Source organism: Neoarius graeffei, chromosome 1 (genome assembly GCF_027579695.1).
Source record: "Neoarius graeffei isolate fNeoGra1 chromosome 1, fNeoGra1.pri, whole genome shotgun sequence".
NCBI lineage: Eukaryota > Metazoa > Chordata > Actinopteri > Siluriformes > Ariidae > Neoarius > Neoarius graeffei.
Genome location: NC_083569.1, coordinates 86,972,463 through 86,998,081, shown reverse-complemented (window position 1 = coordinate 86,998,081; position 25,619 = coordinate 86,972,463). Strand labels below are relative to the sequence as shown.

Genomic DNA, 25,619 nt, shown 5'->3' with positions numbered 1-25,619 from the left:
CATCTGTTTTTGCCTTCGCTACTGCTCTTTTTGCCTTCTGTCTCATCTCTCTGTGTAATCGCCTGCTTTTCTCGTCTCTCTGATCATCCCAATTCTTCTTTGCTAGCCTCTTCTCTTTTATAATTTCCTGCACTTCTTTGTTCCACCACCATGTCTTCTTGTCTTCCTTCCTCCTTCCCGATTTCCACCCTAGCTCCTTCCTTGCTGCCTCTCTTACTAGTACAGCAGTAGTATTCCAATCTTCTGGCAGACTTCCATGACCACTCAATGCTTGTCTCATTTCTTCCCTAAACTGCTTCTGATATTCAACCTCTTTTAGTTTCCACCACTTAATCTTCGGCTCCACTATTTTACGTTTCCTCTTTTTCACTTTCAAGCTCATCCTGCACACAACCACTTGATGTTGTCTAGCTACACTCTCCCCTGCCATCACTTTACAGTCTCTAAACTCCTTCAGGTTACCCCTTCTGCAGAGTATGTAGTCCACCTGTGTAGATCTTCCTCCACTCTTAAACGTCACCCTGTGCTGCTCTTTCTTCTCGAAGTATGTATTGACTATTGCCAAATTCACCCTCTTTGAAAAATCAACCACCATTTGCCCTTCCACATTTCTCTCTCTTACACCATATCTGCCCATCACGTCCTCATCTCCTCGGTTTCCCTCGCCAACATGTCCATTGAAATCTGCTCTTATCAGCACGCGCTCCGCCCTTGGTATACTTTCTACAACTTCATCCATCTTTTCCCAGAAAGACTCTTTCTCTTCGTTCTCACATCCAACCTGTGGGGCGTACGCATACACAACATTGACTAACACTCCTTGAGTCTTCAACTTCATGCCTATCACTCTGACACCCTCTTCACATCAATCACACTGTTGACCAACTCTCCCCTCAAAACAATACCAACACCATTTCTCTTTCCATCGACTCCATAGTAAAACAACTTGCATCCATCTCCAATGTTCTTGGCCTTGCTTCCTTTCCACCTCGTCTCCTGCACACACAAACTGTCCAACTTCCTTCTTTCCAACATACTTACTAACACACCTCCCCCCTCTCTTTCTCCTTCTCCGTTTTGGTGCAACAGTAACATACTTTCCACTGGTACCCTGTTGACCAACAATACCGGAGGCCGTCGTTGTTAACCCGGGCTCTGACCGATCCGGTATGGCATTTCTCTTTTCATTCCGCATGTTAGATTTGGCACAGTTTTACGCCGGATGCCCTTCCTGACGCAACCCTCTCCAATTTATCCGGGTTTGGGACCGGCACCAAGAGTACACTTATGCACCCCCAGTGGCTGGATTAATGGCTTCACTTAACTCGATTTAAAACTTAACTCTCAGTGGAGTCTCTCACACCACAAATGTGAAATAATTAATCACATATAATTATTTTAAATCAGGTTAATGGCTTCATTTAAAATATAAAATATAAAATTATATGTGATTAATTATTTCAGCTTTGTGGTGTGAGAGACTCCACTGAGATCAGCACAAAAAAAGTCATGTCTCATGCCGACCTGCATGGCTCAAAATCTCCTACTGGAACTGCAGGATTTCCTGCACTGTGTTAAAACAAAGCATTAATTCCTGTGGTTTTTTTATGCAGTGGATAAGAAAACATAATCTGTAAATATCTTTAAATATTATAAACATGCATTACCCCACTGTATATGATTAGCTGACATAAAGTGTGTTAATGCGTGAGATTTTCAGTTCTTTGCTCTGTGGCAGTTTTAAAACTTTTCCCTGATACCAGAACACTCGCTGTTACAGTCGTCTACAGACTGAAATATTGCCCTTGTGCTGTTTAGATTATCAGCATAAACATTTTAATTTGTAGTGTTTTAAGATATCATAATTCCTAATAAATGTCCTAATTTAATTTTAAATCGCTGCTCTGTACTCTGTCAGTGTCTGGGGTAAAGTGCACTTGGTGAACATGTGAGCGTGTTGAATGTGGTGTTACAGCAGTCTGGTGTAAAATGGGATTAAGAGGAACTCAGTTTGAGCTTCATGAACACAGGAGGAGGTGAGAGAGCTGGACAAACTAAAGGACTAAAGCTCTGCTGCATCAGTATTTACACAGAGATTAAGTGAGAGTTACAGTCTTTCTGACATCACTATAACCAGGCAGTTGAATGGCATTGTGGGTAATGCAGGATACGATTAATACGATTTCAAATCACCAACATGTACATTCACCGGCCACTTTAATAGGAACTTGTTCTTGATTCTAAGATTCCTGTTCTTGGCTGCAGGACTGGAAACCAGTGTGGTCTTCTGCTGTTGCATGCTGAGATGCTTTTCTGCTCACCATGATTGTAAAGAGTTGCTATGAGTTACTATATTCTTTCTGGCAGCTCGCACCAATCTGTCCATTTTCCTCTGACCTCTCTTATCAACAAGACATTTCCACCCACAGAACTGTCACTTACTTAATGGTTTTTTTTCTCACACCATTCTGTGTAAACTCCAGAGACTGTTGTGTGTGAAAACCCCAGGAGATCAGCAGTTTCTGAAACACTCAAACCAGTCCATCTGGCACCAACACCCATGTCACAGTGAAAGTCACAGAGATCACAATTTTTCCCATTCTGATGTTTGAAGTGAACATAAACTGAAGCTCTTGATTTGTATCTGCATGAGTTTATGCATTGTGCTGCTGTCGAGGGATTGGCTGATTCGAGAAGTGTGTAAAACAGTATGGGTGTTCCTAATAAAGTGGCTGGGGAGTGCAGATGAAAAGATCAACTTTGCATTTCATTCCAAAATAAATCTTGAACTCCACTGAAGCTCAGCTGATAATTATAAAGATTAACATGCAAATCATTCAGGGTGGATTTTTCCTTTAAAACCCGAGTGAGTATTTTAGTATGAATACATTAATAGAGAGATTTGTGCTTGTAGCTTGTTTTGGTGAGTTTCAGTTCAATCCTTGAAACTTATCTTTGCTCACACATCTGCTCTCTGTTTGTCATAAAGCGATCCTGCTCAGTAATTTTCCATCACCCACTGAAGCTCCCCATCACACTCCGACAACTCTGCTTCCTGAGATTACATTTTCCAATCATATCACTCCACCACACTCCTGAATGTGGATATATCCTCATGTTTATCCTTCAATAAACTGAGAAACATCTCTGAGCAGCTGAGTCTGTGTCAGTGACTGTTGCTCCCGGATATCCCTGAGACAGAATCTCCTCGGCGGTAGAGGACTTATATTTCTAGATCACTCACACTTTATCATACATACAGCCTCATACTATAATTTTATATCACACAACTTCGGCCTGGTGCAAGTTGAACCTAAACTAGTTGCTTCAAAGACACCACCTGACCTCTTCTCATGTTTCTTCAGAAAAAAGGTGTCTCTCAAAAGAACAAAAACAAAAGTACACCAACTGAAAGCATGAACTTTGGAACAAAGCGCGTTTACTTTTAGTGTCTTGTGAAAATATTCATCTTAAAATGAGTATTTTGGAGTATTTAGATTTTTTTTGAGAGAAGTGACGTGTTAAATTGCACAAAAACAAGTGTAATGTGTAAAGTGTTATTTATCTTGTGAAACAGACTGAAGCAATAATGAGAACCTTTCTTTCAGGGGTTATTTGTGTGACTCTCCTGATTCTCTCCAGCTTTGTGGAATCTCAATCAGGTATGGAAAAACTCTCTCTCTCTCTCTCTCTCTCTCTCTGTGTGCATTAGTGAACTCTAAGCTTGTGGAATTCAGTAAGTTTAGTGGAGTTTATTGGCGTATAAATTTTGTTTGAGAGAACTGATTTCAGCTCCTCTTGGTGTGTGACTCTCTTTAACTGAACCCTGGGCTGCATCCCAATAATCCGTCCTCTGTCCTTTCCTCACCACTTTTCGTTAACCTTGATGGAAAACATCATGAGCTGAAGGAAAGACGTGAAGGACGGAGGAAAAGACACCCATTATGTTGGTGTATTAACTGAAGAGACTGACAGTTTTAATGAAGAACTTTTACTGAGCACACGAGACTTGCATCAGGTGTTTTCGAAAAAATGGGACAATGCTGTCTCAGGAGGATGTTTAACAAGACAGCGAGGAATCAAGGATCATTAGACACTGATCGAACTTTCTTTTCCTGTCAACCATCATCTGCGTTCGAAACAGAAGGTTGCTGCCTTGTTGCCTCATGGCCGTAATAGACAGGTGTCTCATAAGGCAGGACTTTCAACTAAAGGCATCTCAGGACTTTTGTTTGGAACGACATTTTAGGACAGAATTTACGGTAACGTGTGACATCAGCACGGCATGTAACTAAACCAAATTAGTTAGTTGGCTAACAGATGCCTCACAAATCATATTAAACTCATTTACTTTTCAAAAATCTAAGTGAAAAAAGCCCCAAAACTTTTGTATACAAAATCACTTTTCTGTTAAGTTTGGTCTGCCATCTTTTTTATTTTTTCCACTCCTTGAGAGAGCTGCTGCACAGATTTATAGGTGATGGGGAGCATTGAGGATACATCCATGGAACTATGTATGTAAATATTTTTCCCCAGATAAATTCCGTAGCCTCCCTGTTTTCAAATCATCCCTGTTAGAGCTGTACTTTGAATTACTGACCTCCACCTATAATACGGACTTTTCATGTACTTGGTCTGTGTACCGTGACTGTGGTTGCATGATTTTTCTCTTTTATACCTTCGGGGAAACGCCTTGCATGGGTCGCCCGTTCGCGTTCTCCCCTTTGGGCTGACTTACTTTATTATGTTTATTTCTTTTTATGTTTATTTTGTAACAGTCCAATAAAGTTGGTAAAATTAAATTAAACGTTGCCTTCAACCAGGAGCAGTTTGAAGGCATCTTAGAAGACCGAAAACGAGAGTTCTCGAGATCAGTGTTGAACGGTCCTTGATGCCTCGCTGTCTGAGGAGGGTCTGGCTGCAGACTGGAGCTCCACTCTAGACAGGAAACACATGACCTTCACGTGACCGCCTCACCTTAACCCTAAGTCACATGTCTCATGTCAACAGAACTCCAGCCTGCAGTCAGTGTCTCTTGTTGTTGTCATGTTCGACATCCCTCTGATTGGCTAACAGAACCTGTGTGTGGATGACAATTAAAAGATGTTAGCCAATCAGATAAAAGCTATTTACATATTTAAATCTAAAGGCACAGCCGCAAAATCAGCCCGTCATCATGATTGGGGTTTCATACCATGCTAAAACAGCATGAGAAAAGATCAAAGGCATTTTTTCCCAATGAAAACAACTCACAAATTTTACAAAAGAATTTCAGGGAATAATATAAAATAATTGAAAGGTGTATGCATGTCCCTTTTAAGATAATTTTATAATTCCAGCTACTTTACTGAAAGTTTAGTGCAAATGCATCACAAAAGAAAAAAGTCTTTAATCTGGGAGTCTCCTCTCAACGTTCAGCAAAAAGATCACACTCGATCACACTGATACAGAATTGTTTTGCTCCGGTCTTCATGTTGCTGTTTTCATGATGACATTCAGATGCTTGTGTACATCTGAAACAAATATCCCCAAACTATATACATGTAGGATTTATTTAGCTTGTGTGCCCGATCACATCCATAAAGTTGGGTAAGATACCTGACCAAGCTAACTGACCTAACAACAGCTAACTGTCTGAAGCGAGGGAGTTTATTATTTCCCCAATATTATGGTTAATTCAGATAATGTAGCCGAGAAAATTATGATTGTCAAACAATGTGTTTTATCTAAATTTAGCATCATTTTCATTCCAAAAGGAGAAATCTATGACAATATCTAATACTGAATTTAACATTTTATTTAATTTTTTTATTTTGAATGGTTTATTTACTGTTTGCGGACTCGCAGTCAACTCCAACAGCTCTGTCTTTCAATATAAGCTGTATAACAAAGCCCATCTGATCCGACCCCAAGTTGCTAAAATTGTCTTCAGTGAAATGCACTGAGCACAACACGAATATGTGGCTGAAATTTTCAGGGACTAACCCCAAAAATAAAATGCATCCACATTTTTTGTATATTAAATTCCTTTGGAAAGCTATTGAGACTCCAGTTTTATTTTGTGCATCCTGGAATGGTACTTGCACTTTCTTCCCACATCTCATCTTCTTTCCAATGAACCATTCAGTGAAGAACTAGACGGCTCCTCCCCATCTTCTTGGTTCATATATAGTGTAAAGTTTTTAAAATTAAAATTTTTAAATTAATTCAGACAGTTTTATTCTTACTGTCTTGACCCTGTATCTATTGCATCTATTCATTAAAACCCCATTATGCTCTTGGGCGCCCCCTACAGTTCTATGGTGTAATTCACTTTTATGCCCCTGATGTTTTGAGCTGGGCAGCACGGTGGTGTAGTGGTTAGCGCTGTCGCCTCACAGCAAGAAGGTCTGGGTTCGAGCCCCGTGGCCGGCGAGGGCCTTTCTGTGCAGAGTTGGCATGTTCTCCCCGTGTCTGCATGGGTTTCCTCCAGGTGCTCCGGTTTCCCCCACAGTCCAAAGACATGCAGGTTAGGCTAACTGGTGACTCTGAATTGACCGTAGGTGTGAATGTGAGTGTGAATGGTTGTCTGTGTCTATGTGTCAGCCCTGGGATGACCTGGCGACTTGTCCAGGGTGTACCCCGCCTTTCGCCCGTAGTCAGCTGGGATAGGCTCCAGTTTGCCTGCGACCCTGTAGAAGGATAAAGCGGCTAGAGATAATGAGATGAGATGAGATGAGTTTTATTCTTACTGTCTTGACCCTGTATCTATTGCATCTATTCATTAAAACCCCATTATGCTCTTGGGCGCCCCCTACAGTTCCATGGTGTAATTCACTTTTATGCCCCTGATGTTTTGAGCTGGGCAGCACGGTGGTGTAGTGGTTAGCGCTGTCGCCTCACAGCAAGAAGGTCTGGGTTCGAGCCCCGTGGCCGGCGAGTGCCTTTCTGTGCGGAGTTTGCATGTTCTCCCCGTGTCTGCATGGGTTTCCTCCGGGTGCTCCGGTTTCCCCCACAATCCAAAGACATGCAGGTTAGGTTAACTGGTGGCTCTAAATTGACCGTAGGTGTGAATGTGAGTGTGAATGGTTGTCTTTGTCTATGTGTCAGCCCTGTGATGACCTGGAGACTTGTCCAGGGCGTACCCCGCCTTTTGCCCATAGTCAGCTGGGATAGGCTCCAGCTTGCCTGCGACCCTGTAGAACAGGATAAAGCGGCTAGAGATAATGAGATGAATGAGATGTTTTGAGCTCCCCTCATGGACAGCTGTGCTCATGCATCTGTTTACAAACTAAAGGATATGAAAACAGCAGAAGCCAAAGAAACACATCGACTGACAAGATGGAGTAACATTACAGAATTTTACACAAATATTACTGCATAGTTTTATTTATTGTGACATCAGATATGAATAATAATGTAACAAAAAGAATAACAAAGTTCTAGTTTTGCTGAAATACTCTGTATTTTCAGGCCATATACATTGTTTGCTAACTAGGTGAATGTGGAGTTTGTGTGTAATCGACATGACATAGACCCATATTGTACGTAATCTACGCTGGGCACTGTAATTTATTACAAGCTGAGACAGGCTTTCAAAGTTGCAAACACTCAAGGCGTGAGATTGACAAAGACTGACCCAGTGTTCTGGAGTGAGATGGATTTATTTATTTCTATACTGGCCTGAGACAGGACTGAGGTTAGATGACTTTTGTCATTGAAAAACTACAAATCAGTGTCAGACAGGGGTAACACTGATAAGGTTACAGCCTACATCACCATCTTTCATAAATATTATTAACAGGGATGGAGACTCTGCTGTTGATTGTCAGTATTTTCCCCGTTAGCCGTGAGACATCATTACTTATGTCTTGAAGTAAACATACATGATCAGACCTTTTTTTTTTTGCTGAAATACATGTATTTCAACTCAGAACAGCAGCATGCTAAGCTATCATAACCAGAATTAGTGAAGACCAAATGAGGCTTGATGAAGCAATGAGACTTTCCAGCCCACTGATTCACCAAAAGATTCATAACTCAAGACTTCATTCAACCCAGTGCTCATTGGTGACACCTACTGCTAAACTTTATGAATAGCAGCCAAATCAAGTGACGGCCATGAGCCCTTGGTTAGAAGAAGAACAACTTTATTCATCACATGCTTGTGAAATTCCTCTCCACATTTAACCCATCTGAAGCAGTGAACACACACACATACTCAGAGCAGTGGGCAGCCATGCTAATAGTGCCCACAGAGCAGTTGGGAGTTAGGTACCTCACCCCAAGGCCGTCCCATATGTCTTTGAGGGAAACTGGAGCACCTGGAGGAAACCCACACAGACACAGGGAAAACATGCAAACTCCACACAGAAAGGCCCCTGCCGGCCACTGGGCTTGAACCCAGAAGCTTCTTGCTGTGAGGTGACTGTGCTAACCACTACACCACTGTGCCACCCATATACTCTGGTGCAAAAATTAATGACCAGAGCTGTTCCTTGACTGTTTACATCTGGTTACATTGTTTGCACTTTCGCACATTACTGCCCTTCTGCTGCTATGTCTGATGATTTGCCTTATTTTTGTATTACACTACCTATTTTGCACTATGGCGGCACGGTGGTGTCGTGGTTAGCGCTGTCGCCTCACAGCAAGAAGGTCCAGGTTCGAGCCCCGTGGCCGGCGAGGGCCTTTCTGTGCGGAGTTTGCATGTTCTCCCCGTACCCACGTGGGTTTCCTCCGGGTGCTCCGGTTTCCCCCACAGTCCAAAGACATGCAGGTTAGGTTAACTGGTGACTCTAAATTGACCGTAGGTGTGAATGTGAGTGTGAATGGTTGTCTGTGTCTATGTGTCAGCCCTGTGATGACCTGGCGACTTGTCCAGGGTGTACCCCTCCTTTCGCCCGTAGTCAGCTGGGATAGGCTCCAGCTCGCCTGTGACCCTGTAGAACAGGATAAAGCGGCTACAGATAATGAGATGAGATTTTGCACTACACTTACCTTTATTTTGTACTATACTGGGTGTTTTTTTTGTTGTTGTTGTTGTTGCTTTCTTTGCTTTTATTTTTGCACAATATTGCCTTTATTTTGTATTACTTCTTTTGCCTATTTATTTATTTGTAATTGGCATTCATGGTGGACAGCAAACTAAGAATTTCATTGTGCAAGAGGACGTCCTTACTGTGCAGATGACAATAAACACTTTGAACTTGAACACACACACACACACACACACACACACACAGAGGAAGGAGGGAAATTTTTATTGACTTTTTTTGAAGATAAATTTTGATAATACTACAGTATTACTAGTTTATTACGGTGGCTTGTGTCTTGACTTCTGGAAAGCCTTGCCTTCTCATGAACAGCTCAGTGATGCTGAAGCATTGATGAAGTATTATTGCTGTACACAAGCTCTTTCTGGAACAGCAAACACTTCACCTGAACGACATGAAAATTCCATAAAAGTGCATGATGTGTTATGATGATTATTTTAAACAGACAAAATGACAAACATAAAATACTACTGAACACATTACAAACCTGACTGGTTATAACAATTTGAAAATATTCCCATATCAGGGAAGATTTCCTGTTCCTTTCAGACTCAATTTCAGAAAGAAATTGAAGAAGAAGAAGAAGAAGAAGAAGAAGAAGAAGAAAGGAAAATAAAAGGATAAAAGAAAAGAAAGGATACATTAGAGATAAATAATAAATCTACTACTAGAATAACTACCACTACTAACTATTATTTTATGCTTCTACTATATTATCTTACCATCAAATATATAGTTTTATTCAAAAGTTTCACAACCACAAGGCATCAATACTCCGCTCTGCTACACTGACTTCATCACAAACTAAACCACCATCTAACAAACCACAAAGTACCAGCTGTTTCAAGCGCTGTTATCCCAGAACCGACACTCAAAGTGACACGTTGACGTGTACCACACAAACCGAGGCCTCATTTGTCATCGGTCACATGGTTTTCTGTAAAACAATACAAGCCTTGAAACGAGGTTTCATGTGACACGCCCCTTCCTGCTCAACACATGCCATGAAACCTTGGTGTGAAATTTCCCGACACTAACTAGAACCATGCTAACACACACACACACACACACACACACACACACAGAGAGATATATCTAATGCTGTAGGATGCTCCCAGACAAAGAACAGTTAGTCAACTAAATTAACCTGATAAATCTTGGATGCCCTGACACAAAATAATGCAAACTTGGGTCACCAACAAAGCTAGACCGCAACCAACACAAGAGCACTTATTAACTGTACCGATGGCTGAGTGCTATCTCACAAGTTTGCTCACATCACCTCAAGATGTAGCTAGCTGCTAAACCTCTGTGGAAAGGGACTGACTTGGCTCATGATCAAAAGCTAGTGAGTCGACAACTTTGACTTGACAACAGAAAGAAACCCAGCTTGGTGTCTGTCTTGAAGCCTTTTATCTCTCTTTGTTCTCAGTAATGAGGAAACTCCATTCAAAGATTTACTCCTGTCTGGCTCGGTCACTCTCTCTTTTTCTGGTTTCCTCCAACAGCATCATCTTTGGTCTTTTCACCTCGACTGCCATGATGTCTGCACTGAGAATATTGTTAAAGCTTATTCTTACAAGAATCTGTTCAGCCATTTTATTTTGAGTTACATAGCGCTATAATAGGCGAACCAGGCGTGGACTCAGAATGGAAGAGAAGCCATTCTCCATATTACATGTCAATGTTCCATCAAAAATGATTTTGAAAGATATTTTGAGGTATTATTCCTACCTAATGTTGGATTAAGACAAGAAACAAAAAATGACCTTGCTTCCACAAAGTACAATTAAAGAAGCTCTGTCTTGTTACACACAGAACAATATACACTAGTGCATCTCAAAACATTTGAATCTTGTGAAAAAGTTTTTTTTTGTAATTTAATACAAAAAGGTAAACTTTCATATCTTCTATATTTATTACATGTAAACTGAACTATTTCAAGCCTATTTTTTGTTTTAATTTTGATGATTATGGCTTATAGCTCATGAAAATTAGAAATCCAGTATCTCAAATTATTAGAATATTTCCTAAGATCAATCAAAAAAGGATTTATAATACAGAAATGTCCAACTTCTGAAAAGTTTGATCATTTATTCACTCAATACTTGGTTGTGGCTCCTTTACCACAAATTACTGCATCAGTGTGGCATGGCATGGAGGCGATCAGTCTGTGGCACTGCTGAGGTGTTACTGAAGCCCAGGTTGCTTTGATAGCAGCCTTCAGCTCATCTGTATTTTTGGGTCGGGTGTTTCTCATCTTCCTCTTGACAATACCCCATAGATTCTCTATCAGGTTCAGGTCAGGCAAGTTGGCTGGCCAACCAAGCACAGTAATGTCATGGTCAGCAAACCACTGGGTAGTAGTTTTGGCACTGTGGGCAGGTGCTAAGTCCTGCTGGAAAAGGAAACCTGCATCTCCATAAAGCTTGTCAGCAGATGGAAGCATGAAGTGCTCTAAAATCTCCTGGTAGATGGCTGTGTTGATTTTGGACTTGATAAAACACAGTGGACCAACACTAGCAGATGGCATGGCACCCCAAATCATCACAGACTGTGGACACTTCACACTGGACTTCAAACACCTTGGATTCTGTGCCTCTCCACTCTTCCTCCAGACTCTAGGACCTTGCTTTCCAAATGAAATGCAAAATTTACCTTCATCTGAAAAGTGGACTTTGGACCACTGAGCAACAGTCCAGTTCTTTCTCTCATTAGCCCAGGTAAGACGCTTCTGACATTGTCTCTGGCTCAGGAGTGGCTCGATATCAGGAATGTTACAGTTGTAGCCCCTTTCTTGAAGACATCTATGTGTGGTGACTCTTGATGCACTGACACCAGTCTCAGTCCACGCCTTGTGAAGCTCTCCCAAGTTCCTGAATCGACTTTTGTTGACAATCCTCTCAAGGCTGCGGTCATCCCTGTTGCTTGTGCACCTTTTCCAGCCAGCCTTTTCAGCAATGATCTTCTGTGGCTCACCCTCCTTGTGGAGGGTGCCAATGATTGTTTTCTGGACAACTGTCAAGTCAGCAGTCTTCCCCATGATTGTGGTTGTGAACTAGACCAAGAGATGCATGGTACTGTTTTACTGAAACTTGAAATGAAGTATTCGAATAATTTGAGATACTGGATTTCTCATTTTCATGAGCTTTGAGCCATAATCATCAAAATTAAAACAAAAAAGGCTTGAAATATTCCACTTTACATGTAATGAATATAGAATATTCATTACATAATTTAATTCAAAATGTTTACCCTTTTTAATTAAATTATGAATTTAAAAAATTAACTTTTTCCACAATGTTCCAATTTTTTGAGATGCCCTAGTGTGTGGATGCATATGCCTCATGGTTAGAGAAGCAGCACTGAGACCAAAAGTTTGCCGGTTCAATTTCCTGGATCAGCAGGAATGGCTGAAGTGCCCTTGAGCAAGGCCCCTAACCCATAACTGCTCCCAAGGCTGCTCTGGGTATGTTGTACATCGCTCTGGATAAGAGTGTCTGCTCAATGCCATTTTTTGGGGTTTTTTTTTTGTGTGTATGTATGTGTGTGTGAGTGAGAGAGAGAGAGGCGGCACGGTGGTGCAGTGGAAGGTTGTGGGTTTGAGCCCAGTGGCCGATAGGGTCCTTTTTGTGTGGAGTTTGCATGTTCTCCCCATGTCTGTGTGGGTTTGCTCCAGGTGCTCTGGTTTCCTCCCACAGTCCAAAGACATGCAGTTAGGTTAACTGGCTCAAAATTGCCTGTGTGTGTGAATGGTTGTTCCCCAAGTCCAGAAATTGGAGGGTTGTGTTAGGAAGGACATCTGGTGTAAAACTGTGCTCCAATTAATCTGACATGTGGATCAATAGGGTCCACATGGACCCCGACTTGGCAATTGTGCTGGACAAGGAGGAAGAAGAAGATATGAGAGAGAGTGAAGATATGAAGTTTATCTTCGAGTGCTGAATATATTTCACAAGTAAGCACAGCAAACAAATGAAATATTTTTCAACACAAGAAGATAAACTTCATATCATCACATCACCATGTAATATTCTTTTTATTATATACAGTTAGGTCCGGGCGGCACGGTGGTGTAGTGGTTAGCGCTGTCGTCTCACAGCAAGAAGGTCCGGGTTCGAGCCCTGTGGCCGGCGAGGGCCTTTCTGTGTGGAGTTTGCATGTTCTCCCCGTGTCCGCGTGGGTTTCCTCCGGGTGCTCCGGTTTCCCCCACAGTCCAAAGACATGCAGGTTAGGTTAACTGGTGACTCTAAATTGACCGTAGGTGTGAATGTGAGTGTGAATGGTTGTCTGTGTCTATGTGTTAGCTCTGTGATGACCTGGCGACTTGTCCAGGGTGTACCCCGCCTCTTGCCCGTAGTCAGCTGGGATAGGCTCCAGCTTGCCTGCGACCCTGTAGAAGGATAAAGCGGCTAGAGATAATGAGATGAGATGAGATAAATAATTGTAAATAAAATGTTCATTTCTAATACTTGGTTGAAAACCCTTTGTTGGCAATGACTGCCTGAAGTCTTGAACCCATGGACATCACCAGACGCTGTGTTTCCTCCTTTTTAATGCTCTGCTAGGCCTTTACTGCAGTGGCTTTCAGTTGCTGTTTGTTTGTGGGCCTTTCTGTCTGAAGTTTAGTCTTTAACAAGTGAAATGCATGCTCAATTGGGTTGAGATCAGGTGACTGACTTGGCCATTCAAGAATATTCCACTTCTTTGCTTTAATAAACTCCTGGGTTGCTTTGGCTTTATGTTTTGGGTCATTGTCCATCTGTATTATGAAACACCGACCAATCAGTTTGGCTGCATTTGGCTGGATTTGAGCACACAAATACTCTCTGAATGCCTCAGAATTCATCCGGCTGCTTCTGTCCTGTCTCACATCATCATTAAACACTAGTGACCCAGTGCCACTGGCAGCCATGCATGCCCAAGCTATCATGCTGCCTCCGCCATGTTTTACAGATGATGTGGTATGCTTTGGATCATGAGCTGTACCACACCTTTGCCATACTTTTTTCTTCACTTGGTTGGCTGTTGTGAAGGGGTTTCTCTTCACCATGGAAATTATTCTGCGATCATCCACCACTGTTGTCTTCTGTGGGCATCCAGGTCTTTTTGCATTTATGAGTTCACCAGTGAACTCAGGATGTACCAAACTGTAGATTTTGCCACTTCTAATATTGTAGCAATTTCTCGGATGGGTTTTTCTGTTTTCGCAGCTTAGGGATGGCTTGTTTCACCTGCATGGAGAGCTCCTTTGACTGCATGTTTTCTTCACAGCAAAATCTTCCAAATGCAAGCACCGCACCTCAAATCAACTCCAGGCCTTTTATCTGCTTAATTGAGAATGACATAACGAAGGAATTGCCCACACGTGCCCACGAAATAGCCTTTGAGTCAATTGTCCAATTACTTTTGGTCTCTTTAAAAACAGGGTGGCACATGTTAAGGAGTTGAAACTCCTAAACCCTTCATCCAATTTTAATGTGGATACCCTCAAATGAAAGCTGAAAGTCTGGACTTTGTCCATGTCCATTATATAACTATAACTTGAATATGTTTCAGTAAACAGGTAAAAAAAAGAAAATTTGTGTCAGTGTCCAAATATATATGGACCTAACTGTAGACACATCCACAAAAAAAAGCAACTTAAAAGTATTTTAATTTTTAACTGGTTTGCCATTTTGACAATGTGCGTCAACTCAGGAGGAAAACACTGGAAGTGACATCATCAGAGTGAAGATATTGGAAAATATGTCACTCAGGTCCAGGATGTGTTTCAGATGAAAAATATGAGTTTTTCCAACATGAGAAGAAAATCCATCCATCCATTATCTGCAACCGCTTATCCTGTGCAGGGTCGTGAGGAAGCTGGAACCTATCCCAGCTGACTATGGGCGAGAGGTGGGGTACACCCTGGACAAGTCACCATATCATCACAAGGCTAACACAGAGACACAACCATTCACACTCACACCTACGGTCAATTTAGAGTCACCAGTTAACCTAACCTGCATGTCTTTGGACTGTGGGGGAAACTGGAGCACCCAGAGGAAACCCACACAGACACGGGGATAACATGCAAACTCCACACAGAAAGGCCCTCGCCGGCCACGAGGCTCGCACCCAGAACCTTCTTGTGTGAGGCGACAGTGCTAACCACTACACCACTGTGCTCCCAAGAAGAAAATCTTCATATCTTCAAACCAAGGTGTAATTTTCTTCTTATTATATGGACACATTCCGAAATAAAAACTACCCAAGTGAATCAAAACAATTCATCGATATCCTCAGGATATGGAAAATATGTTACTCAGGTCTCGAATGTAGTTCATATGAAAAATACAAGTGGCATATTTCCCAGTAAATCACTCGTGTCTAATTAATTAAATTAGAGAGAGAGAGAGAGAGATTTGTAACACAGGTTCCAATTTCCCTTATGAAACCAGGATGAATAAATATAAACTAGCATTATATTATAATTAATTAAAACTATACAATAATACATTATTATAAATATAACACATTGTGAACTATATCCATAATTTGATTTAATTCATTGTAATTACTGGTATTGAAATTGTATACTGTCTCTTTAATAAGCCGGAGAAAGAAAGGCAAACGAGATGCAGTTTTTTTTCTTTATATTTTTATTAGGAGGCAAGGCACATCAAAACAGGAATCAATGTCAAATCAACATTAAGTACCACACCATCCCTGCACAACAATCTACAAAATTCACCTACCAATACCACAGAAATACTGTGCATCTCGATGAATTAAGAGAAAGGCATACAGTCTACCTCCTAGGATTTTTTTTCATACAAACAAGAACAAGACATTACACAATTCAAAGAAAATAAAAATAAATAAATAACGAAGTTCTATTATGTAATAATTAAATATTAAAGCTGCACCGTACAAATAAAACCAAAAGGCAAAAAAACCCCACCCCTAAAATAAATAAATAAATAAAAAGGGAGAGAGAGGGTCCGTCAGTTAGGGGGCAGAGACTGGAGAGAGTGGAAGAATGTAAGAAAGGGAAGCCACTTGTTATAAAATTTAGCAGAGTTACCGTTCACTGAATATCTGATCTTTTCCAACTTTTGAAAAGACATGACGTCATTGAGCCACTGACTACTCGAGGGAGCTTTAGTCGACTTCCAGTGGAGAAGGTGGCGTCTTGCCAGTAAGGAAGTAAAAGCTAAAATATCTAATTGATGAGAGGTAAACCGGTTATGGTCCTCTGGGAGCCCGAATATGGCAACATGGGGGGAGACTTTTATGGTCACTGAAAGTACTTTAGACATGGTATCAAAATAATTCAACCAGAAGCAAGAGAGTAGCGGACAAGAGTAGAACATATGGGTTAAATTGCAGGATGAGGCATGACATTTGTCGCATTTGTCGGCAATACTGGGATAGATTTGAGACAATCGAGCTTTGGAAAAATGGACTCTAAACAGTACTTTAAACTGTGTAAGTGTGAGACGAGCACAGGATGAGCTTGTGTGAATTTTCTTAAGAGCAGTGTCCCACCAGTCATCCTCCAAGTTTAGATCCAGTTCATCTTCCCAGGTAGCCTGGGAAATCCCATGCTGCTTTGCACAATCGTGCCGATCTGAAAAGACAGCATGGAAACTATGGTCTAAAGCAGGGGTGTCCAAACTGATCCATAAAGGGCCATGTGGCTGCAGGTTTTCATTCCAGCCATGCAGCAGCACACCTGACTTGGCTCATTCAATCAACTGAACTGTCTTCACACAGTCAAATACTTGCAGCCACACCCACCCTTGATAAAAGGGTGGGTGTGTCAGTTGATTGAATAAGCCAAATCAGGTGTGCTGCTGCATGGCTGGAATGAAAACCTGCAGCCACACAGCCCTTTATGGATCAGTTTGGACACCCCTGGTCTAAAGGCTCGCCTGAGTTAGGGAGCCAATCAGAGAGTGGGGAGGGGTGGAAAGACGGTGACGCGTACTACCCGACAAACGGAAGCTTGTAGTTTATTTGGGACTGTTTATGGATCACATTTAACATGGCGGCAAGCGATACGAACCAAACTAACCAAACCAGCTTCTCTCATATTTGTCTTGCACAAACGGCAGTAATCGTTCGGTGCCATTGTTTTCCTATTTTTGTTTTGCCTTCTCTTTCTCTTTCCTTCTCTTCTTCGTCGCTCTAACTACGTCACCGGGTACAACTGCCATGATTGGCCATGGGCTACGTATACGCCAAATGATAGACATTCGCAACGTCCAATAAACGGCCGTTGACAATCGTAAACCACACCTCCCCTACGAGAAATTCAATAGGCGGATTCCAGACCATATTTCACTTGTGATATGGTCTGGTGTTAACCAGACTACTTCCCAGGCAGTCCTAACTTTAGTAACTGGTGAGCAATCAAAAGAAAGAAGTTCGTTATAAACTTTAGAAATAAATGATTTTTGAAGTGGATCGCGGTTTAAAAACACCTCCCAGTGTAGAGTTGTTCGGTGAGGAAGGAAAAACTGGAAACAAAGCTTTAGCTCAGTGTCTAATTTGAAAGTATCGAAAGAGATGAGAAGGTGGGAGATGAAATTCTCTTGAGAGATCTATAAAGCTGCGAAAAATACCATCCTTGTAAAGGTCTTTAAAACATTTCAGGCCTTTATTATGCCATGCGAGAAAGGCTGAATCTGTAAGCGGAGGTTGAAATAAATTATTCTTCAGTAAAGGAGCTAATGTAGATGCTGACTTAAATTTGAAGTGCTTCCTAAACTGATACCAAATTTTAAGTGTGGAGTAAACCACTTGATTATTTGTAAAGCCAGAGAGGTTAGATGGAATAGAAGAGGTAAGTAAAGCAGGTAAGGAGGATGAAACACATGACTGTGCCTCCAAGTTGCACCATGGCAGATTCGTAGATTTGAACCAAAATTAAATTATATGAATATGTGCTGCCCAATAATACAGTTGGAAATTCGGAAGTGTCAATCCACCATTGAATTTACATCTCTGAAGTATGGATTTACGGATCCTGGGAGCCTTTCCACACCATAAGAAATCAGAAATAGTTTGATCAATTGTTTTAAAAAACTGCTTTGGCAGGAAAAGTGGGAGACAATGGAACAAAAATAGAAATTTGGGCAAGATGTTCATTTTAACTGCGTGAATTCTTCCAATTAACGAGAGAGGCAAGCTTCTCCATCTTTGGAAGTTAGATTTAATTTTAGACATTAAAGGTAAAAAAAAAATTAGCAGAAAAAAAATGACTTTAACGTTCTAGTAACGCTGATCCCAAGATACCTAAAGCCAGACAGGTTCATCTTAAAATGGACATCTGACTGTGTAAGCTGTGGTGCTGAAGCATTAATAGGATAGCATTCACTTTTAGAGATGTTCACTTTATAGCCTGAGAATGATCCAAATCTCTGGAAAGCAGATAAAATTGTGGGAATGGAAAGGACAGGATCTGAGACATACAACAATAAATCATCAGCATAAAGTGACAAATTCTATGCCCAATTGTGAGATCCCTCTAAAAGTTGAGGAGGACCTCAGAAAGATTGACAAGGGCTCTATAGCTAGTGTGAACAATAGAGGAGATGGGGGACACCCCTGTCTGGTACCACGGGTTAGAGTGAAAAAACTGGATTGGATACCATTAGTGGAGATGCTTGCTTGTGGAGATGTATAAAGGAGACGTATCCATGAAATGAACCCATTTCCCAGTCCAAATTTCTTTAGTACAGTAAATAAATAGTCCCATTCAACCCTGTCGAATGCTTTTTCTGCATCAACCGAGATTACTACTTCGGGTGGTGTTGTGGTAGTTTTAGAGTAAATAATATTTAGGAGTGTGCGGACATTAAAAAATAACTGCCGCCCCTTAACAAATCCAGTTTGCTCATGTGAGACAATAGTTGGTACAATGTTTTCCAGGTGACAGGCCAAAGCTTTAGCAAGGATCTTAGCATCTACATTTATCAATGAGAGAGGTCTGTATGAGCTGCAGAGATTTGGATCCCTATCGTTTTTTAAGAGGAGACTTATGGAGGCTTGCCTTAAAGTGGGAGGGAGAGTGCCATGTTCCAGTGATTCTTTATAAACAGCATGCAGTAAAGGGAACAGTTTTTCCTGAAATCTCTTAAAAAATTCAACTGGGAATCCATCAGGGCCAGGAGCTTTGTTATTTTGCATGCTACTCACAGCGAGAGTGATTTATTCTACCGTTAATGGTGAGTCAAGTTTTTTAGCAGCATCTAAGCTTAACACAGGAAAACTGAGGCTATCTAGGAATGAATTCACTTCAGTGGTGTCAGGTGGAGATTCAGATGTATATAAAGAGGAGTAAAATGAGTGAAAAACAGAATTAATGGTAGTGGGATCCTTATGCAATGAGCCAGATGAATCTTTTATCTGAGGGATCATACGTGAGGCTGCCTGGCGACGTAGTTGATGAGCCAGGAGCCGACTTGCCTTGTCGCCATGTTCATAATATGTGGAGCGTGATCGTAAGAGAAGTCGCTCTACATCACTAGTGGTGATGAGATCAAATTCAGTCTGTAAATCAACACGTTGTTTAAGTAAACTGGGAGAGGGGCAAGTAGAGAGATGTTGGTCCAATTTGGTGATATTGATAGAGAGTTCTTGCAATTTGGTTTTACGGGACTTAAGTGGGCAGAGTAGGAAATAATTTGTCCCCGCAAGTATGCTTTTAATGATTCCCACAGTAGTGAACAAGAAACAGGTTCCACATCATTTTGATTTATAGAGATATAATCATCAATTTTAGTTGCAATAAATTCGGTGAACTTATCATCTGAAAGAAGTAATGTATTGAACCTCCAAGGTGTTGAGTAGCGGGGTTGTGAAGAGAACTGAACATCTAAAGAAAGAGGAGCATGGTCAGAAATAACAATCGGGTGGTAATTGACAGACAGTACTTTGGGAATTAGTTTAGCATCAATAAAATAATAATCAATCCGAGAGAAAGACTGATGCATCTGAGAAAAAAAAGAATATTCCTTGGTACAAGGGTTATAAAATCTCCAAGGATCAATGCAACTGTTCTTGGACATAAAATATGAAAGTGACCTCGACATTAAAGAAGGGGTCAGAGTTCGTGGGTTAGAGCGGTCTAGGTTGGGATCAATTACACAGTTCATGTCCCCTCCAATTATAAGAAGGCTGTTGTTCAATGAGGGAAGACATTCAAAAAGTTTATTCATAAAGTGTGGATCATCAAAATTGGGGGCATATATGTTAACTAATAAAACGGGAGTATGAAATAGCGTGCCTGTAACAATTAAGTATCTACCGTTTTTGTCTGATATCACCTTAGAAGCTGAAAACTGAATTGACTTACCAATTAAAATAGCAACCCCCCTGGCTTTAGAGTTGAAATTAGAGTGAAACACCTTGGAAACCCAGGAACATTCAAGTCTGAACTGATCTTTGACACGCATGTGGGTTTCCTGCAGAAACACTAGGTCAGCTTTAAGACGTTTCAAATGAGCAAATATCCTTGATCTCTTAATTGGACTCCCCATGCCTTTAATATTCCAGCTCAAAAATCTCACAGAGGACCCAATATGTGGAATATCAGAAGTACTAGCATTGGTGGACATATGTTAAGTTCCTAGAGATAGAAATAGAGTGAATGCGGACCCCCAAGGAAGGAAGGAAAAGAGGGGGAAAAACACAAAAAAACACAAAAAAAACAAAAGCAAAAAAACCCACCACACTTACAGATTGAACCCCCCACCCCACCCCATTGCACTTACAACGACCCCATCCCCAAACGATGGAGAACCCAGTGCTAACTCCACAAGGAGTCAGATCCCCAAAACAAAAACTTACGGCTTTAAGCATGACTATCGAGCTTCGGATTGAGCTCCTGCAGGCCTAGCAACATTTGACAGAACGGTACAACCAATCAAGTCCAAGTTGAAGTGAAAACTGAAAACCACAGTGTGCGTATATGAGAATAGTAAAGAAAAGAGGAAACAAATGAAATAAAGTAATAACTGTCAATACAGGGTTCTTGCAGGATTCAGTAAGTTAAATTTTAGACCTTTTTTAGACTTTTTAAGACCATTATGAAAATTTTTTTAGATCAACATGAAGCATTACAACCTGCCCTACCCCCGCCCTTCCCAAAAAAAGACAATCGAGTTCAATTCTCAAAACAAAGTCATTTGTATTGGTAAACTGACTATCAGGGATACAAACTGATTGTGTGCTTATTTATGTCATATGGCAACATTAGTACAACATTAGTACATTATGTCACATAGCAACAAAAGTACAAGACAATAGAGTGATAAAGGGCATTTGTGCAGTAAATGCAGTCTGTAAGGGTTTGGTTTTTTCCCCTAACTGCAACAGGACTCATTTAAACTTTTGGTTAGTGGTGTTCTGGTAATAAAACAGCGTTATTATATAATGCACTGTTGTCAGATGATGACTTTCTTGATTGCTCATGTGAACCCCATGCTGCAAACCACAGCATCGCAGACCTCCACTTGCTGTAGCAACCATTTCAACCACATTAACAGTAAAAATGCATACACATCTTTTAAAACTAATAGTTAAAACATATGTAGTAGCCCCGTAGCACACTTGCTTCCAGTTAAACAGCAAACTCACGCAAGGCGGCAGCGATTTACCAATGAAATCAAGTCATACCTTGCGAGAGGTATACAAGGGAGACAGCAGGTTTTTAAGCAGTAGCGGAGCAAACAGGGGCCATTTGAGACAGAGGTGTAAAATCATTGCAAAATATGAATGCAAAATTAATAAATACTAAATAATAAAGCCAGGAAAGACACACCATTGGGGAGAGAATAATATATTTAAAAAAAAAGAGCACTGTTAGAAAGCTGAATACGCTGACTGGACTCATGCGCTCCATGTTGTCATGGTAACGTTGACGACATGTAATGTGCACGAAGATTGTCTACAGTGCAGGGGCTTCAAAGTTTGGGAGAATAGCAGGGTACAAATAATTTACAGCAGGGTGCAAAATGGTAAAATGTCTGCCAGCGGCATACATAATGCACGCAAAGCGTGCAGGGATATATATATATATATATATATATATATATATATATATATATAAATAAAAGAGAGAGAGAGAGATGCAAGTACGAATTTTTCATGGGGCGGGATGGTTTGGAACAGGTAATCTAAAATTGGAATAACATTTACCCGGGACGGGTATTTGAGGCGGGTCGTCTAGCTTAAGCTTGATTAGCGTTGTTACGCACGCCAGTGTTTCCCACAGAAATTTTGGAGACTATGGGGGCAGCCCATCGGGGGGTCGTTTAAAATTGAGTGATATGTTAAATATTAAGTTATTACTGAAAAACTATTGATTAAAAAAAACAAAGACACTGAGAAATGGTTCTATAAACAACTTTACCAATATAAAAGATTACCAGGACTACAAAAATGCAGAAAAATAGGCTTTACTTATCCAAATGCACCTGTTGGTTCAAAAGTTAAAGTGCAGAGAACCTCACAGCACAACATGAAGTTACCTTAAAATATAATATAAATGCCTCAGCTTTCATGTAAGAAAAAAAACCTATTAATACTAGTACTGTGTGCAGGCAGTCTCTCCTGAAGACTAAATTAAACAATAATTATAAACTAATAAAATAAATGGCTCAGGCTTCATAGAAGAAAAAAACAATTTGAACAGAATCTCACAGTATGATGCTGAAGCTGCCTAAACAATGGAAAATAAAATACCATTTTGGCAAAAACGTTGGCATCCATTAATTTCCTGTATTAAGTAAAAAAAATATATGTTGCCAGATACCGCTGACGTTTTACAGCCCAAAATATGTTCAAAACCCGCCAAAATGCACTTAAAACCACCCAATTGGGTGGGAAACCGCCCAATCTGGCAACACAGCTAATGGCTGCACTCATGTCGAGGATGTAAACAAAGTTGATGCGGCAACGGACATGCATGACATAGTGGATGTAATTTACGTTCACAACTTTTTTTGCCGTCAGAAATATTTAATATTAAATTTTGTGACTCGACTGACAACAGCCGGCGGCATAACAAGCCACAGACGGCGATTTGCCGCCGGTGACCGGCTGCTTTTGAGACCGCTGACAGTGTGAAAGCTCTCCGCGCTAATGTGAGCGGCTATTTAACCCACCGTTCCAGCCCAACACAGCTCCTTTTAGCGATAGTGTGCTTCAGCCTATTGCTCGCAGAACGTTCTCGCTTTTCATACCTACAGCGGTGCTTGAAAGTTTGTGAACCCTTTAGAATTTTCTATATTTCTGCATAAATATGACCTAAAACAACAGATTTTCACATAAGTCCTAAAAGTAGATAAAGAGAACCCAGTTAAACAAATGAGACAAAAATATTATACTTGGTTATTTATTTGAGGAAAATGATCCAATATTACATATCTGTGAGTGGCAAAAGTATGTGAACCTCTTTACTCACTATTATTCGACGCGCTATCCACACTCTTCATCGCACTGCCAACACAACCGCTAACCTTCTCTGACTGCCACAGACTGCATAAACTCGGCGGGAACTTTATTAGAAGGTAGAACTACGGTAGGCGGAGTGGACAAACTGGAGCGTTGCATACTTGCCGCGATCATCGGTGATTGAAGTTTTTTAGCAGGCAGACAACAACGCAACCGGCACATTTTTTATTAATGTTTTGCAGGCACTTCTAGGAACGGACTGAGCGGATGTAAGAATTTTAGACTTGGATAAATTAAATTTTAGACCTGGGATGAAAATGTGTGTGTTTTTTAGACATTTTAAGGCCTAAAATTTAACTTTCTGAATTTTAGACTTTTTTAGACCCCGCGGGAACCCTGCAATATTAACTGACACTGCTTCCTCAAGGTTGTGTATCATTTCTCGGTTCTCTCACTATTGAGCGACCTGATGAATGCGCTGGCCTCTTCTGGTGATTTAAACTCCTTCTCTGCACCGTTATGAGCGACCCGGAGGCGCGCCGGGTACAGCAAACCAAAGCGAATCCCCGGTATTTCGCGGAGTCGGCGTTGGACCTCATTAACGGAGGCTCGGGCACGGTGGAGTGTGGTCGGGGAAGACAGAAAAACTCATGTCTCCAATCTTGATCCGTTGCTGAGCCCTGGCTCGGTGCAGTATGTCCACACAGTCTGTATGGTAGTGCAGACGAGCGATTATGGGGCGCGGGCGCTCTCCGGGCTTCGGTTTCGGCTGGAGAGTACGATGAGCGCGGTCCACGAGAGGCTCCTTCTCAAGCTTAAAAGCCTCCTTGAGCAGAGAGGAAACAGCTGTAGCAGTAAAAGAGGTGGAAAAATCTTCGGGAATGCCCACTAGCCGTATGTTATTGCGCCGTGATCTCACCTCCAAATCCTCGCATTTATTGTCCAATCTCGTCAGTTCAGTTGTCAGATGCTCCACTTTAGCCTGTAAGGCAGTAATGTCGCCGGCGCAGGAGAACAGCGATGTCTCCATTTCACCTACGGTGGTCTTCAGAGTGCACACATCAGACTGGATGTTTGTAATGCTACTAGATAATTCAGACTTCACTGCCTGTAGCTCAGCCTTGATATTTGACAAGTTTTCGGTCAAGGCAGCCTGAAGCTCAGCTTTAAAAATAGCCGACATCTCAACACGGAGTAACGAGAGCAGCTCGGCCTTAAAATCGTGGAAAGCAGCGCCGCCTGCGGCTTCGGCCAAGCCAGAAGGGGAGTCACTACGAGGCGGGGATGCAACGTGCGAAGCAGGCAGCGGTGGTTGTACAGATACTTTAGGCTTTGGAGGCATTTTGATCGGCAAAAAGACGGCGTTAAATTCAAATTATGATGGTGGAGAACACACACACCGAAAAAAGATACAAAAGGTGTACCTAAAATAGTTTTTTTTAAAGTTTGCTGCAGGAGCTCGGAGAAACGCGTCCTACTCCATTAGTCGCTACACCGGAAGTCCGTTTTTTTTCTTTCAATTGAATGAAGCAGCTAAAAACAGGAGATGCAAGAAAGTTCTTCGGCGCTCGAATCGTGTTTTAAAATTTTAAAATTTATAATACTTGGATGAATATAAGACAAACCTTTGAATTAAAAACAGATTATTAAACAAACTTAAGCTAGACTGGTTAAACCGATATCTTGCCAATTATCCTCACTTTCATGTGCAAACCTTCCGAACTTGCCGTGGAAAACTTGTTGAACGGATTTGGTCAGTTCATGTCATTTCATTTTCTTGTTTTCTGTTCATTTGGAGTATTGTATACGAGAATGAACCAGTGTTCCAGCAGCTGTAGGCCTAATGGTGAACAGTTAGGTAATGAAACCCGATCAGCCTTATCAGTTTGTAATGTATCTGAATTTGACAGTTTTATGTTGTGAATTAATGTTTATGTATAACCTGTTGCATAAACAGGTCAGGTTTTTTGTTGGGTTGGTTGCATGGTATTTTCATACCACTGTGAAGAATCTAAGATGGCGAGCCGACCATGAGGATCGACCACGTGGTCTTCTAAGGGAACAACTGCCCAGGATCTCAGCGCGAGAGGCCACGTAGAGGGTTGCGCGCGCAGCTTGGCAGCGGAAGTATGGCAG

The 25,619-nt window shown here is 41.3% G+C and overlaps 1 protein-coding gene across 1 annotated transcript in view; it reads left to right on the top strand.

Annotated features, from left to right (window-relative positions):
• Positions 1-25,619, top strand: part of LOC132885420 (butyrophilin subfamily 1 member A1-like) — a 56,213-nt gene that overhangs the window by 2,253 nt on the left and 28,341 nt on the right. The window contains exon 2 of the mRNA XM_060920085.1: positions 3,609-3,662. Coding sequence (XP_060776068.1) covers positions 3,609-3,662 — 54 coding nt within the window. The remainder of the gene's footprint in view (positions 1-3,608; positions 3,663-25,619) is intronic.